This window comes from Abramis brama (assembly GCF_963993115.1).
Source record: "Abramis brama genome assembly, chromosome: 7".
NCBI lineage: Eukaryota > Metazoa > Chordata > Actinopteri > Cypriniformes > Leuciscidae > Abramis > Abramis brama.
The window spans coordinates 7,783,699-7,801,865 of NC_139969.1; the positions used below are offsets into that span (position 1 = coordinate 7,783,699).

The following is an 18,167-nucleotide window of genomic DNA, read 5'->3' on the forward strand; positions in this document are numbered from 1 at the left end:
TGATGAAACTGCAAAGGCTTCTTGTCATTATGAATTATATAAACCAACTCCCATGCCTCTGTGACATTCAGAATGGAAGATATCCCTCTTTGTATTTTGGTTGCTAGGGTACTCTGTTGGTTGCTAGGGAGTGGCTTGGCAGCTGCCAATCATGAAACTCCAAAGGCTGCTTGTCAGTATGAATGATATAAACCAACTCCAATCTCTATACGATGTTCTGATACAGAGATATTCGTTTTGCTAAACGGTTGCTAGGGTACTCTGTTTGGTTGCTAGGGAGTGGCTTGGCAGTTGCCAATGATGAATCTGCAAAGGCTTCTTGTCACTATGAATGATATAAACCAACTCCCATTTCTCTGTGACATTCAGAATGGCAGATATCCCTCTTTGGATTTTGGTTGCTAAGGTACTCTGTTTGGTTGCTATGGAGTGGCTTGGCAGATGCCAATGATGAAACTGCAAAAGCTTCTTGTCACTATGAATGATATAAACCAACTCCCATGCCTCTGTGACATTCATAATGGAAGATATCCCTCTTTGGATTTTGGTTGCTAAGGTGTTCGACAATGGTTGCTAGGGAGGGGCTAGGAAGTGTTGAGGTGATTCATGATTGGCTGTTTGCTGCCCCGAGTCAAATGAGACCACCCCCATGTTTCTATGACAATTCAGTCCGGAGATATCTCTTTGAACTCTTTCAATGGAAGTCTATGGAACTTGTTGCTAAGGGGCTCTAAATGGTTGCTAGGGCGTGGCTTGATAGCTTCACAATGATCCTGAGAGACTGATTGGTCGTCTGAGTAAAATGAGCCCGCCCCCTTGTCTCTATGACACTGTGATCAGGAGCTATGTTCAATACAAAATCCCTATGCAATTTACCATAGTAGGAAAAGCATGTGTGTTTCACAGGACATTCCTTCCCCATAGTAAGTCAATGGGGCAACTTTGGGCAGCTTCTGCCCCCCAGGGGTGCAACTTTTACCCCATTGTGAGGTATGTTCTTACAGAGCCTGTCAGCCTCTTCAAATGTGGCAAATCACAAGTTTATGTGAAATCCTCGCTCTGAGCTAGGAGTCGTCAAAGTTTGTCGCAATGTTAAGTCTATGGGACTTTTTTGGCCGCTTTTTCGCCCCTGGGGCAAACATCGCACCCCCGATCGCTTATAAAAGTCATAGCACACCTCTCCTTAATGAGCCGGTCGATTTGATGCCTCACTCAGGGGTCTGTGACAAACGGTGCGGGGCGAGTTACGCGCCAAACTTTTGTGTGGAAGAATAATAATAACTAGAATGTACATTTCCTGAAGAAAATGTGAAGTGGTGCTTGCAGTGGCAAAATTCGCCACTGAGCAGATGCTAACACAATTGACATGTACACTGTTAGACCTTACCGGGTTTTTTTACAGTAAAATACTGGCAACACTGTTGCCAGTAAAATACTGTTAATTGTACAGTTCTTTACTGTAATCTAGTTTGTTTCTGTAAAAATGCACTAAATTATAGTTAACTAATTACACTTGCAGAAACCGACTGCCTTAAATTGACCAACTGTCATTTAAATGTATTAACTAAAATTTATAATGCATTAATAATGTGAGCAAAGTATTACTGTGAACTTCTTTCATTTGAGACCACTAAAAAACTATTGTACATAAAAAGATTTTCACTGGATCAGCAACTACACAGTCACCGTCTGTTAAATAAAGCAACATGCAGCATATCATCAATGTTTGTAGATCTTCTCCAGGACTGAAGCACAGGCTCTACTCTTCAGCACAATGGTGACCCAAAAAATTAATTTTACAGTAAACTACTGGCAACAGTGTTGCCAGTATAAACCTGTTTTATAACTTACAGTTTATTACTGTTAAAATACATTTTGTGGGTGTGTCTTTTTTATCTTACACAGTTAACCCTTTCAACCCCTCAGGGAAATCCACACTACGAGTAAAAAGTAGCGATGCAGTGAGATAATTAAGGGAATATGTAAGTGATTGTAAGCAGAATCACTGAAGAAAAGAGAAACACAAGAACAGAAAATAGAGGAACACAATAACTACGACTGACTTCCAGCCATTACACATTATTACACTTTTTATTAACCAGTATGACTTTATTTCTGTCATACAGAAGTTGTTATTGAGATGTTTAATTGAAAATGGTTGGTTTGAAGTTACCGTTATAGAGATCAGTGCTTGCTTTAGTTGGGATGCTGATGCTAAAACGTTAGTTTTTCTTTTGCTGCTTGAGCTGTGTTTTTGCAAGTCACACTTGCGCACACACAGTTTATGAATGACTGCAGTTATAATGATTATGATGACAAAATCATCATATTGCCTGTTCATTCACTAAGGAATTCATTCTCACTTATTCAGAGTTTAATCCTCAATCAAAAGTGTTGCATTACCACCACTGTGAAAACGCAGCAATAAGATACAATGACTCTTTTTTTTAACACATGATGCATAGCCAGAGAAACAGAGCTACACTGTGTTTTAGAAACACTGAGATATCACAATTTAGCACATGAATCTCAACAATGGTGGCAATATTTCTTTATTATTATTATTATTATTATTCATGCAGCAGTGCATGCTGGGAGTTTTATATTATCCTGGAACCCAGCATGCATTGCGACATGAAACTTTTCACCATTGTTGAGATTCATATGCTGATTGTTGATATCTGTGTGTGTCTGAGTCAAGCAGGAGTAAAATAAAATTGAATGCACTATATGATTACAATATTCTTCAGAAGACCTGATTACAGAAATATTGATTTCATTTTGTAGATTCACAGATATATGCTAAATATGAGATAACTATAATTTCAATGACTATATACAGGAAAAATCTGAAAATCAGGCATGTCCAGGATGATTGTGACATCATCACAAAAAAAAAAAAACACCTGATCATCTTCCTCTTGACTTTTTCGTGCCATAACAAATGTGTTTTATAAACTCACCGTTACAGCAGTCAGAGAGAGATGAATGGTAAGAAGTCCAGGGACAAGAGACCAACTAAAGCAAATACTGATCTCAATCATGGTGACAACAAATTTTATTAATAACTAAATCTCTGTTAATTCTCAACAAGAACTTTTGTACATGTATGAAAGAAATAATCGTAAACTGGTTTGTAAACTGGTTTCACACTCAGTGTGGCTGGAAGTCAGTTGTAGTTTTTGTGTTTCTCTTTTTTCTGTTCTTGTTTCTCTGTCCTTCAGTGATTCTGCTTATCAGGTGTTCATCAGTGTCTCAATTCACTCTCTTCTTTTCATTCAAGTGGACTATATTAGTGAACTAATGTAGAGAATAGTGAATGAGGGTATAGGGTGTGATTGGGAAAACAGCCTCTGAGTGTCGACTTTGAGCACTGTTAATTCACAGTATATTCCTGTAGGCTACTTTTATTTTCTACGGTATATTACTGTTTTAATGGAAAATGGTATAATATTGTCAGAATTTTACAGCAAGGGTTAACAGTGTAGTGATACCATGATATACCACATTTTAGCATTATTTACCACGATTTACCATGTTTCTAAGATGATTTATTACGATTTAACATATTCCAGCATGATTTACTATGATTAACATGTTGTTAGAATGATGTTAGCAGGATTAGCATGTTGTTAGCATGATTAGCATGTTGGTTGGATGATGCTAGCATGATTAGCATGTTGCTAGCATGCTTTTAACAAGATGCTAGCATTATTAGCATGTTGCTAGCATGTTTTTAGCTAGATGCTAACATGATTAGCATGTTGCTAGCATGATTCGCATGTAGCTAGCATGATGCTAGCTTGATTAGCATGTTGCTAGCATAATGTTAACATGATTCGCATGTTACTATCATGATGCTAGCTTGATTAGCATGATGCTAGCATTATGCTAGCTTGATTAGCATGTTGTTAGCATGATGCTAGCTTTATTAGCATGTTGGTAGCCTAATGCTAGCATGATTAGCATGTTGCTAGCATGATGCTAGCTTGATTAGCATTATGCTAGCTTGATTAGCATGTTGCTAGCTTGATTAGCATGATGCTAGCATTATGCTAGCTTGATTAGCATGTTGTTAGCATGATGTTAGCTTTATTAGCATGTTGGTAGCATAATGCTAGCATGATTAGCATGTTGCTATCATGATGCTAGCTTGATTAGCATGTTGCTATCATGATGCTAGCTTGATTAGCATGTTGCTAGCATGATTAGCATGTTTGCTAACATGATGCTAGCTTCATTAGCATGTTGCTAGCATGATGCTAGCTTGATTAGCATGTTGCCAGCATGTTTTTAGCAAGATGCTGTTGCCAGGTGGTTACTAGGGCGTTGCTAGGCAGCTGCTAGGGTATTCTGGGTGGTTGCTATGGTGTTGCTAGGCGGTTGCTAAGGTATTCTGGGTGGTTGCTGGGTGGTTGCTAGGGCATTGCTAGGCAGTTGCTAGGGTGTTCTGGGTGGTTGCTATGGTGTTGCTAGGCGGTTGCTAGGGTATACTGGGTGGTTGCTAGGCGGTTGCTAGGGTATTCTTGGTGGTTGCTAGGGCGTTGCTAGGTGGTTGCTAGGCTGTTCTGGGTGGTTGCTATGGTGTTGCTAGGCGGTTGCTAGGGTGTTCTGGGTGGTTGCTATGGTGTTGCTAGGGTATTCTGGGTGGTTGCTAGGCAGTTGCTAGGGTATTCTGGGTGGTTGCTAGGGCGTTGCTAGGCAGTTGCTAGGGTGTTCTGGGTGGTTGCTATGGTGTTGCTAGGCAGTTGCTATGGTATTTTGGTTGGATGCTAGGGCGTTGCTAGGCAGTTGCTAGGGTGTTCTGGGTGGTTGCTAGGCAGTTGCTAGGTGTTCTGGGGGGTTGCTAGACAGTTGCTAGGGTGTTCTGGGTAGTTGCTACGGTATTTTTGGTGGTTACTAGAGCATTTCTAGACGTTGCTAGGGTGTTCAGGATGGTTGCTAAGGTATTTTTTTTAGTTGCTATGGTGTTACTAGGTGGTTGGTAGTTGTCAAAGATGGTTACTACGGAGTTTTTATAGAGTTATTAAAATCTTTAATAACGAGTGCCTTCAGTATGGTCGCTATGGCCGAATAGGCACAAGCATGGAGCAATATCGCAAGGCCACGAGTGTAATATTGCGTTAAAAAATACAAAAAAATGTAAAAAAAAAAATTTTTTGGTTTAGGGTGGTTGCTAGGGAGCTCTTAGTGGTTGCTAGGGTGCTGAAACTGGTTGCTAGGGTGTGGCTATGAAGATTTTAGGCCATAACTTATTGGCTGCTTGATAATATAAATCCTCTGAGGGAGAGAGAGAGGGAGAGACGCAGGGGTGTCAGGCCCTTTGGAGTCTGTGTGTGTGAAAACGTCGGTTGGGATTCAAATATTTTTAGAACTCCCAATGTTAAGTCAATGGGACTTTTTTGGCCGCTTTTTCGTCCGCTGTGCGAACATCGTACACCCGATCGCTTAGAAAAGTCATAGCACACCTCTCCTCAATGAGCCGGTCGATTTGACACCTCACTCAGGGGTCTGTGACAAACGGTGCGGGGCGCATTACGCGCCAAACTTTTGTCCGGAATAATAATAAGAAAAAGAATAATAACTAGAATGTACATTTCCTGAAGAAAATGTGAAGTGGTGCTTGCAGTGGCAAAACTCGCCACTCGGTTGCTAGGGTGTTATACATGATTGCATACGAGCCAACAACCATGTCTGTACGATGTTCTGGTGCTGAGATATGGCTTATTCATGTTGTTCAGGTGGTTGCTAGGGTGTTGCTAGGGTGTTCTGTGTGGTTGCTAGGGCTTTGCTAGGTGGTTGCTAGGGTGTTCTGTGTGGTTGCTAGGGTGTTCTGGGTGGTTGCTAGGGCGTTGCTAGGCAGTTGCTAGGGTGTTCTGAGTGGTTGCTATGGCGTTGCTAGGCGGTTGCTAGGGTATTCTGGGTGGTTGCTAGGGTGTTCTGGGTGGTTGCTAGGGCGTTGCTAGGCAGTTGCTAGGGTGTTCTGAGTGGTTGCTATGGCGTTGCTAGGCGGTTGCTAGGGTATTCTGTGGGGTTGCTAGGCGGTTGCTAGGGTATTCTTGGCGTTGCTAGGCAGTTGCTAGGGTATTCTGGGTGGTTGCTAGGGCGTTGCTAGGCAGTTGCTAGGGTATTATGGGTGGTTGCTATGGTGTTGCTAGGCGGTTACTAGGGTATACTGGGTGGTTGCTAGGCGGTTGCTAGGGTATTCTTGGTGGTTGCTAGGGCGTTGCTAGGTGGTTGCTAGGCTGTTCTGGGTGGTTGCTATGGTGTTGCTAGGCGGTTGCTAGGGTATTCTGGGTGGTTGCTATGGTGTTAATAGGCGGTTGCTAGGGTATTCTTGGTGGTTGCTAGGGCGTTGCTAGGCAGTTGCTAGGGTATTCTGGGTGGTTGCTATGGTGTTGCTAGGCGGTTGCTAGGGTATTCTGGGTGGTTGCTAGGCAGTTGCTAGGGTATTATAGGTGGTTGCTAGGGCGTTGCTAGGCAGTTGCTAGGGTGTTCTGGGTGGTTGCTATGGTGTTGCTAGGCGGTTGCTAGGGTATTATGGGTGGTTGCTAGGCGGTTGCTAGGGTATTCTTGGTGGTTGCTATGGTGTTGCTAGGCGGTTGCTAGGGTATACTGGGTGGTTGCTAGGCGGTTGCTAGGGTATTCTTGGTGGTTGCTAGGGCGTTGCTAGGTGGTTGCTAGGCTGTTCTGGGTGGTTGCTATGGTGTTGCTAGGCGGTTGCTAGGGTATTATGGGTGGTTGCTATGGTGTTGCTAGGGTATTCTGGGTGGTTGCTAGGCAGTTGCTAGGGTATTCTGGGTGGTTGCTAGAGCGTTGCTAGGCAGTTGCTAGGGTGTTCTGGGTGGTTGCTATGGTGTTGCTAGGCAGTTGCTATGGTATTTTGGGTGGATGCTAGGGCGTTGCTAGGCAGTTGCTAGGGTGTTCTGGGTGGTTGCTAGGCAGTTGCTAGGTGTTCTGGGGGGTTGCTAGACAGTTGCTAGGGTGTTCTGGGTAGTTGCTACGGTATTTTTGGTGGTTACTAGAGCATTTCTAGACGTTGCTAGGGTGTTCAGGATGGTTGCTAAGGTATTTTTTTTAGTTGCTATGGTGTTACTAGGTGGTTGGTAGTTGTCAAAGATGGTTACTATGGAGTTTTTATAGAGTTATTAAAATCTTTAATAACGAGTGCCTTCAGTACGGCACTCGGCCTGCGGCCTCGTGCCTATGGTCGAATAGGCACAAGCATGGAGCAATATCGCAAGGCCACGAGTGTAATATTGCATTAAAAAATACAAAAAAATGTAAAAAAAATTTTTTTTTTGGTTTAGGGTGGTTGCTAGGGAGCTCTTAGTGGTTGCTAGGGTGCTGAAACTGGTTGCTAGGGTGTGGCTATGAAGATTTTAGGCCATTACTTATTGGCTGCTTGATAATATAAATCCTCTGAGGGAGAGAGAGAGGGAAAGACGCAGGGCTGTCAGGCCCTTTGGAGTGGTGTGTGTGTGAAAACGTCGGTTGGGATTCAAATATTTTTAGAACTCCCAATGTAAAGTCAATGGGACTTTTTTGGCCGCTTTTTCGTCCGCTGTGCGAACATCGTACACCTGATCGCTTAGAAAAGTCATAGCACACCTCTCCTCAATGAGCCGCTCGATTTGACGCCTCACTCAGGGGTCTATGACAAACGGTGCGGGGCGAGTTTCGCGCCAAACTTTTGTGTGGAAGAATAATAATAAGAAGAATAATAATAAGTATGAGCAATAACAATAGTGATGCCTTGCTTTCAGCAAGCACCACTAATAAGTATGAGCAATAACAATAGTGATGCTTTTAAAAAAGCACCACTAATAAGAAGAAAAATAAAAAATAATAAGTATGAGCAATAACAATAGTGATGCCTTGCTTTCAGCAAGCACCACTAATAAAAAAAAGAATAATAAGTATGAGCAATAACAATAGTGATGCTTTCAAAAAAGCACCACTAATAATAAGAATAATAAGTATGAGCAATAACAATAGTGATGCCTTGCTTTCAGCAAGCACCACTAATAATAAGTATGAGCAATAACAATAGTGATGCCTTGCTTTCAGCAAGCACCACTAATAATAAGTATGCAAGAGAACACTAATGATGCCTTGCTTTCAGCAAGCACCATTAATAATAATAAGTATGAGCCAGTAACGTGCGGTGAAATCTTGTCATGGGTAGGCTGTGACCTATCAATGTGGCATATATTCATTCAGTATAGCAACCCAAGTTCATATCAGGCATCATCACATCGCTGCCTACATACAGCAAAGTCAGTCATATGTGAGGCTAATGCACAATCAAATCTAATAATCAAATTAATGGACACATCTATCTTATGACTTATACAACAAACAAATGTTTTGTGCGGGACACAGTAAGAGGGAGGCGGCGTGGTGTCAGCGAACCGACAAGCAGCCTAGTCACTATTGTGTAGTTTGTATTAATGCCATGGTTCAACAAATAATGTAAAGGTTAATAATTCACTTAGACTTTATAAGAAGCAATTGCGACTTTATTTCACACAATTCTGACTTTATATCTTGCAATTCTGACTTTATAACATGCAATTGCGACTTTATTTCACGCAATTCTGACTTTATATCTCGCAATTCTGACTTTATAACACGCAATTGCGACTTTATTTCACGCAATTCGGAGAAATAATGACAGAATTCATTGTGAGATAAAAAGTCGCAATTATCTTTTAAAATGTTTTATTCTGTGGCGGAAACAAGCTTCCATACCTCCTGGTCTCTTCCTCCCATCCATCCTCCCTGACGCATAGCTACCGGGCCGGCCCAGCTATCGGTAGGCGCCGGCGGTGCCGCGGTAGTTACCTGAGAAAACGTTTTGGAAAAGACGGGCTATGGACCCAACCAACTCTATAGGAGGGGAGGGGAGAACTCCCTCACATGGTACAACCTATGCAGAGGCTGCGCGCTGCGGTGTCAGAATGCGGAACGTGTGTAGCCTAATGTAACTAACGTGACAAATGTGGAAAAAAAAAATCCTCGACCGGCCCAAAAGTGAAGCGGCCCACCGGGAATTCTCCCGATTACCCACCCCGCGCCTGTTGACAGCCAACGCTAGGCGCCGCTAGATCGGGAAGCGCGGATTGAGTGAGAGTGAGTGGATCACGTGACATGAAGCAAGCTCGGTCTCTGCCTCAATGTTGATAATTCAAGACAGCATGAGAACTGACTGCGCATGCGCAAACCTACGTAAACTACGTTCTATGGACCAAAGAGGCACTGCTAACCTCTGCCTCAATGGTCATGGCCTTGAATTTCCTGCATGAAACAATGGTTTTAGGAGCAAACAATGGCAAAATTAGTATATTATATGTGTATTCCTGAGAATTTTTTTTACAAAAATTAATATTTGGAATAAAATAAATCATAATGTGGTGAATTAATAAAGTTCTTGGAATTAATAAATGTAATGTCAACATTTCCTTTGGTGAGGCACTACCTACCCTGCCTACCCTGACCGCACGTCCCTGGTATGAGCAATAACAATAGTGATGCCTTGCTTTCAGCAAGCACCACTAATAATAAGAATAATAAGTATGAGCAATAACAATAGTGATGCCTTGCTTTCAGCAAGCACCACTAAAAATAATAAGTATGAGCAATAACAATAGTGATGCCTTGCTTTCAGCAAGCACCACTAATAATAATAAGTTTAAATAGGATTTCAGTAAGTTGGCTCTCTCAAGCCAACTTAATAATAATAAGTTTAAATAGGATTTCAGTAAGTTGGCTCTCTCAAGCCAACTTAATAAGTTTAAATAGGATTTCAATATGTTGGCTCTCTCAAGCCAACTTAATAAGTTTAAATAGGATTTCAGTAAGTTGGCTCTCTCAAGCCAACTTAATAAGTATGAGCAATAACAATAGTGATGCCTTGCTTTCAGCAAGCACCACTAATAATAAGTATGAGCAATAACAATAGTGATGCCTTGCTTTCAGCAAGCACCACTAATAATAAGTATGAGCAATAACAATAGTGATGCCTTGCTTTCAGCAAGCACCACTAATAAGTATGGAGGATAACAATAGTGATGCCTTGCTTTCAGCAAGCACCACTAATAATAATAATAAGTATGGAGGATAACAATAGTGATGCCTTGCTTTCAGCTAGGGCTGTAGTACTCGAGTCCGGTCTTGGACTCGAGTCCGGACTCGAGACCGCTTTTCTATGGTCTCGGACTTGTCTCGGACTCGCTGGTATTCGGACTCGGACTTGTCTCGGTCTCGGCCACTGGTCTTGCCAAATATGGCTTTTGGTCTCGACCGAGTCCAGGTTTCTTTATGATGTTCCCAGTAATCACACATACGTCGCCGCGATATTAAAACAATATATTATTGGAGGGAAAGTGAAACACTGGCCACCTAATGGTTTCACTCAGCTCACTGAAAGAGCCGGCTCTTTTGACTCACAAACAGCTCTTTAAAAAATAAATGTTTAAATAAACTCGCTGAAAGTCCACCGCTAGTGCAACGTGAATATTCACATTTTTAATTGTCCATAACAACCCGAAAACTAGCCTGCTTGCCTTGCACATCTAATTAATGGGCAAAGTTTTCCGACTTTTTTTCTTACCTTTCTTTCTTTGCCTATTCCATGAGTGGTAGGCGCAATGACTGGCTGTTTTAAAATATATCGAAACAAAATAACCCAGCTCATAACTTGCAGGTTTGCTTAGTGGCAAACTTTTTTCATTTGATTGCTTCAAGGTCCACCTCCTCGCCCGAATTTAATTAAAATATTATTTTTCGTCAGGTCATCCGCCCGATCCGCGGTTTATCCGCATCTCTTGTGTGTGTGTGTGTGTGTGTGTGTGTCTGTGAGTTGTCTCGGTCTTCCCTCATGCAGTTTAATTGGTTGACATCGCGTGTATGATTGACAGGAACAGAAGGCTGATCAGACAGTCGAAACGAATGTGTTAGGCCTAGGCTATATAATTATTATTTTTTTGTTGTTCTTTGAATTAGTCAATTATTTTAAATAAAATTAAAATTATTCATTATTTCATTATTACATAATGATTTAATTTCTATAGGCTAGCCTATATTTTTTAGCAGACTTTTTTTTTCCTGTCCTGGACTCGGTCTTGACTCGGACTCGAACCTTTTTGGACTCGGTCTTGACTCGGACTCGAACCTCTTTGGACTCGGTCTTGACTTGGACTCGACTAGTCCTGGTCTTGGACTTGTCTTGGACTCGACAAAGGTGGTCTTGACTACAGCCCTACTTTCAGCAAGCACCACTAATAATAAGTATGCAAGAGAACACTAATGATGCCTTGCCTTTGGCAAGCACCATTAATAAGTATGAGCAATAACAATAGTGATGCCTTGCTTTCAGCAAGCACCACTAATAAGTATGCAAGAGAACACTAATGATGCCTTGCCTTTGGAAAGCACCATTAATAAAAAGAATAATACGTATGAGCAATAACAATAGTGATGCCTTGCTTTCAGCAAGCACCACTAATAATAATAATAATAAGTATGAGCAATAACAATAGTGATGCCTTGCTTTCAGCAAGCACCACTAATAAGTATGAGCAATAACAATAGTGATGCCTTGCTTTCAGCAAGCACCACTAATAATAATAATAATAATAATAATAATAATAATAATAAGTTTAAATAGGATTTCAGTAAGTTGGCTCTCTCAAGCCAACTTAATAATAATAAGTATGAGCAATAACAATAGTGATGCCTTGCTTTCAGCAAGCACCACTAATAATAAGTATGAGCAATAACAATAGTGATGCTTTCAAAAAGCACCAACTATGAATACAAACTTAAATAGTAAAGGCCATTTGGCCTTAGTTTTGTCTTCTTAATATAACATTACAAAAAAAGGATTGCACCTTCTGCAAATTACCCACCTGAGAACAAAAATAAATGAAATTAATATAAAATATCAAGCCAAACAGGTACACAATGTATACAATTTATAAAAAAATAAATAAGTGTAGCTTTGAAAAGGGGAATGTTTTATTGCAAATATGCATTTTGTTAAATAGAAAAAGAACAGCATTTTGTTTTTCACTTAGGCTAGTTGAAGTATATTAGCACGTTTTGTAGTATTATATTTTTTTGTTAATTGAAAATGTTCTATGCTCAATTACTTTGGTAGCCGATTATGTCTTCCCCAAAAGTACGAGTGGATTTGGAGAAGCAGGCTGAGGAGTTTCATTTTTTGTTGCTGTCTGTAACTATTTATCAGACGTGACATAGCCTACAAACAAGGTCTCGCAAAGACTGCAATACAATATTTAATCCTCCATCACGTCCCGGTGTATACAGTGAATGCATGCTGAAATTATTGTTGCGTGGCTACATAAAAGTTTAAGCGTATGTGATGCATTGCCGCAACTGGTCTGACTGGCGCATGAGGGGTTCTTTTTTTTAGGCTATACTCTCTTGCAATTGAACGTGAATACGTTTACTACTTAAAAACAAAGCTAAACATCATATCTAGTCAAACCGCATCACGACATTGCTACAAATACAGTATGGGATTAAAATCAGCGAACATCAATGTACAGGCTTAGGCTACGTTACTTTGTTTCAGCGACGCTGAAAGGAAGCGATCCCAAACTTTAGACATTCTCTGCCGTTTATGGACATCTTTACTCTCCGCCATCGTGCCAACTAAATTCAAAATGTATCACGCGCTATGGTGTGTGTCCTGAACATTGAACAACGGTCCGTGTGAAACAATCAGATCCCTGCGCGTATAGTGCGCGTCATAGGAATTTAACGAGGCTTCGAGGCAGAGTTTTTGCCTCGAGGAATTTTTGTAATCGAGTTAATTGAGTAACTCGATGAATCGTTTCAGCCCTACCATTCGGCTACTCCGATTCCCACAGTACCTCTAAAAACAGGGCACTTCCTTTCCCTGGGCACATACACCAAACGGTCATGAAACCCATTAGACTGAAATGAAGACCTGGGAATATCGGGAACAACATTAGTGGGTTCAGTTCTTATAGGAGCAGCCTGAGCCTCTAAAAGGCGTTGATTATCAGTTCTTAGCTGCTGAACCAAGTCCCGCAACTCCTGCAGCTCCATATCCATGGTCACCAGGCACAGTTCCTTCCGTCGTCCTCACTAGAAGCAATCACCTGGCAAAACACCTTCCCGTTGAGTGTTTATTGGCCACTGCTGTTTTGCAAAAAAACAAAAAAAAAACAAAAAAAAAACACAAGAAAAAAAAAAAAACGCTAGGTAAAAAACTACTACACCTGGAAGTCACGTCTCGTTTTACACAAGCAAAAGATTTATCCTGCCAACTATGCCAGATGTAACCATGGCGTGAGGTCACACTTGATACCGACTACGCCACCGGGGTTGAATACCCACGGAAATAACTTAACAGCAACACAAGTTCAAATAGACAGTACTGAATGGAAGAACAAAGACGTTACTTTCAAGCTCAAATCTTTTATTGCACAGGAGTCATGAAATTCTAAATCAACAATCAACTTTAATGCTGAATACTATAAAAGAGGGATCACAATTTAATAAATATAGACATTAGGTCAGTTATTAAAATCACAACCCACCAGTCTTAAAACAGGAGTAACCAAGCCTGTGGGAAGAAGAGGAAGAGTCACTGGGCCACGGACCCGCAGCCCTAAGAGCACACACCACACGTGCACGATTCTCAAGATCATTACCAAACCACTTCTAAAGAAAGGTGTAGTGAATAATACAAACCACTCTACACGCCCAAATCAATACCCATACAATGCAGGAAATCTCACGCCACATGCAGTGAAGAGAGGAAAGGCCCAGATGACCCCAGAGGATAGTACTTCCACACAGGCTGGCTCCTAAAACACAGGGGATATGAATTAAACCTCCTTTCACATCACATAAACCTTAGCGCTTGGTCTAAACCAAACTCACAGAGTAAAATCAGTCACAAACATCAGAAAGAAATCAATTCAAAACAGAAAAATCAGTATAACTATAAACTTAAGATGTGCATAACAGAAATAAATCATAAGCAAAACAGCAGGGCCTAGACGTCAGAGGTCCGCATAGAACTCCACAAAGAAAGATCTCTGCCGTAATCCAAGAGAGGAATAGACTGGGTGATACAGCTCGTTGCTATAGGCTACACACGGCATTCATCATGCGACACTAGCCACATTCAAAATACACGATTGTTAGATAACCAAATAATTATACATAAACATTTATCAACGAAACAATCCTAACAATCTGACACACACACACACACACACACCTCTGCCATAATCCAAGAGTGGAATAGACTGGGTGATACAGCTTGTTGCTATAGGCTACACACGGCATTCATCACGCGACACTAGCCACGTTAATCACCCACGCGCTCACACTTGTGTATCGAGGATTTCCTTCCTGCTTTCAACACAAAATCAACAATATAAATAAACTAAACATCTCTATACATTACCGCAAATGCCAAACTCGCACCTCGCTATGGCGCTTCGGGGTCACAACACCGGAAGGAGGCGGAAGAGAAAACGTCAGGAAGTTACGCTGGTCTACTTACCTTTGCGCTATTTATAGAGCAAGCTAAATACACGCCCCACCTCGTACACCATCCTTATTCACTCGCTCACACAGAGTTAGACAGACGTCAGTCACCGAGCACTGCAACCGAAACAGCAGCACCTTTAACAGTTCCTCCTGAACCAAAACAACAAAATTATGTTACGTTCACGCCATAACTACTGTAATTTGGAAGAGATGGAAACCCATGATGTTATCGGAGCGGTTTGTTACTCGAATTTATGCATTTCAATGCTTTCAAAGCCAGCTCACTATTGCTAGCCTCTCTGAAAAGTATACACATCAGAGTTTACATCGTAAACAAACAATAACTAAAATGTCCAACAATTAAGTAAAGGTTTTTATATATGCATTGGAGCCTTGGTGTCATTTGTAACACAATTAATGTAAAGTTAAGTTCCCTGTTCGTGTTTGCAGATATCTTTTTTTTTATTCTTACCTGTGACATTGAGATGATGCATTTTTGCTCACCTGTCGCCCGACGCGACAACACAGAAAGCCTAAACTAACTAACACTCCATTCTATTTCTTATTAACGGTCTTGCGCTACATCCGACAACAGTACAAATGGATTTGGAGCGTTTTCTTTGAGTGCAACACCACAGCGCCCAGTGTAGCACGTGTTACAAAATTACTACTGTCATTACAGGGAACTGTCTCAGTGATAATTGAAGCATGGAACTCAGAGTCCTCCAATGATCAGTCAACAGGTATGCCCCTTTTTTTCTATTTCACATTTTATTTACAGACTAGTTTTTAATTAATGGACTTATTGTTTTTCAGAGAATCTAAACAGTATGATTAGCCACTTTGCCACACAAATAAATCTTACTATTGGTGAGAAATGGTCCCAGGGTGTGCATCTTGGAGAGCAAAGTAAACTGCGCTTTTCCTACCGCGTAGTGTGTGATGAATTCTACTATGGCGATGACTGCTCTGATTTCTGCCGCCCACGAGATGACCCGTTCGGTCACTTTAACTGTGACGCCGCTGGAAATAGAATTTGCTTGCCTGAATGGAAAGGCGAATATTGTGCAGAATGTAAGAGTTTTTTGTTGTTGTTGTCCATTAACATCAAAACAACCTATATATATATACAGTACAGTACAGGCCAAAAGTTTGGACACATTACTATTTTAATGTTTTTGAAAGAGGTTTCTTCTGCTCATCAAGCCTGCATTTATTTGATCAAAAATACAGATTTTTTTTTAATATTGTGATATATTATTACAATTTAAAATAATTGGTTTTCAATTTATTATACTTTAAATTATAATTTATTTCTGTGATGCAAAGCTGAATTTTCAGGATCATTACTCCAGTCTTCAGTGTCACATGTGACATCCAGTCTATCACATGATCCATTAGAAATCATTCTAATATTCTGATTTATTATGAGTGTTTGAAACAGTTCTGCTGCCTAATATATTTGATGAATAAAAGATTAAAAAGAACTGCATTTATTCAAAATAAAAAATATTTTCTAATAATATAAATCTTCTTTACTATCACTTTTTATCAATTTAACGCATCCTTGCTGAATACAAGTATTGATTTATTTCAAAAAAAAACAAAAAGAAAAAAAATTACTGACCCCAAATTACTGACCAGTAGTGTATATTGTTGTTACAAAACATTTGCTTCTTTTTTTATTTTTATTTTTTTTACTTTTTATTCATCAAAGTATACTAAAAAAGTATCACAGGTTATGAAAAAAATATTAAGCAGCAGAACTGTTTCCAACTTTGATAATGAATCATCATATTAGAATGATTTCTAAAGGATCATGTGATAGACTGGAGTAATGATCCTGAAAATTCAGCTTTGCATCACAGAAATAAATTATAATTTAAAGTATAATAAATTGAAAAACAATTATTTTAAATTGTAATAATATATCACAATATTACATTTTTTTCTGTATTTTTGATCAAATAAATGCAGGCTTGATGAGCAGAAGAAACCTCTTTCAAAAACATTAAAAATAGTAATGTGTCCAAACTTTTGGCCTGTATATATATATATATATATATATATATATATATATATTATATATATATATATTATATTTTTATTCATTTATTTTTTTTATAATTTATTATTAAATATATATATTATATATTTTCAGCTATATATATTATCTGCTCATCCAGCTGTAGTGAGAAACACGGTTATTGCCTGGCCCCTGGTCAGTGCAAGTGCCGCTATGGGTGGCAGGGCCCCCGCTGTGATGAGTGTTTTCCCTATCCAGGGTGCATGCATGGCACCTGCAAACAACCCTGGCAGTGCACGTGTGACGAGGGATGGCATGGCCTGTTGTGTGACAAGGTTCAAAATGTCTAAATTCAGAAATTCTGTGTTTTCATTTATTATAGGCTGCTATGGGGAAGAACACTGAAATACAAAAATATGCAATTAATCGCATCCTAAATAAAATTTTGTGTTTACATAATATATGTTTGTGTATTGTGTGTAATTATTTTGTATATATAAAGAAGAATTTAAGAAAAATTTGTTATTTATATATCAAATATTTATATTTATATATAATATAAATTATGTATAAATATATACAGCATTTACATGCTAATATTCCTTAAATATATATATCCATATGTGTGTATTTATATAGGCCTATACAAAATTATTATATGCAGTACACACATGTATTATGTAAACACAAACTTTTATTTTGGATATGATTAATCGTGATTAATTGTTTCTATATATAAATCTTGTAACTATTCTATATGTGTAGTGTTTTTCATATTCACATCATATTATCTTTATAGGCCAAATCATCTGGTGTGTTTGAGTTGAAGGTTCAGTCATTCACAACCAACAGCAGCAGTGTGTGTAAACAGTCCAGAGAATGTAAGGGTTTTTTCCGTGTTTGCCTGAACTACACGCAGGATGTCTTTTCATATAGGCTGGCATGTTCAGATGGCACTGGACTGACCGGAACATTCAGCACAAACCAGAGCTCCATTTCCACTAGTGCACCAATAACTGTGCCCTTTAACTTCAAGTGGCTGGTGAGTAGCTCAAAGTGAATGAACATTGAAAAATCTAACAGATATAATATCATGCTACAGTAGGCCTACATATAGCATAGACTTTGCATCATTGTTTGGAAAGTTTACTTTCTACATGAACTAGTTCAAAGTTCAGTTCACAAATTTTAAAATGAACTTAGTTCCCATATAGAACCACAGGCAATTATTTTATCTGGTTTAACCACTGATCTTAATAAAAAAAAATGTATTAGTATTTTTTTTTACCACTGATCTATATAGAATGACTGGATAGCTCATGACGTCATAAACAGTGAAGCCACCGTGCCGCCATATTGGTATTCCCTAGTGAGCTCACGCGTTCTATTGAATCAATAGGAAATTTGATGATTTGACTGAGAAAACATTGCCTAACGAGACACCGTTTTTAAACGAAAGTCTCCCTGTACATTTTTACAAATGGGTATTTGTTTAAAGTCGGAAATTTTTCTTGCTTATTAAAAAACGGCAATTTCTTTGCAAAAGGAATTAAAAGCTGTACGAGAACACTATAACGTAACG

General features: G+C 39.6%; 1 protein-coding gene across 5 annotated transcripts in view; it reads left to right on the plus strand.

Moving 5' to 3' along the window:
- The window catches only part of LOC311086742 (uncharacterized protein), a 54,022-nt gene that overhangs the window by 31,046 nt on the left and 4,809 nt on the right, over positions 1-18,167 (plus strand). For 4 of the 5 annotated variants that reach the window (XM_084119779.1, XM_084119780.1, XM_084119783.1 and 1 more), the window contains 4 exons: positions 15,242-15,302; positions 15,376-15,633; positions 16,721-16,920; positions 17,385-17,627. In XM_084119779.1, the coding sequence (XP_083975905.1) occupies positions 15,242-15,302; positions 15,376-15,633; positions 16,721-16,920; positions 17,385-17,627 (762 nt within the window). The remainder of the gene's footprint in view (positions 1-15,241; positions 15,303-15,375; positions 15,634-16,720; positions 16,921-17,384; positions 17,628-18,167) is intronic. The other variant, XM_084119782.1, reaches the window with a different exon arrangement.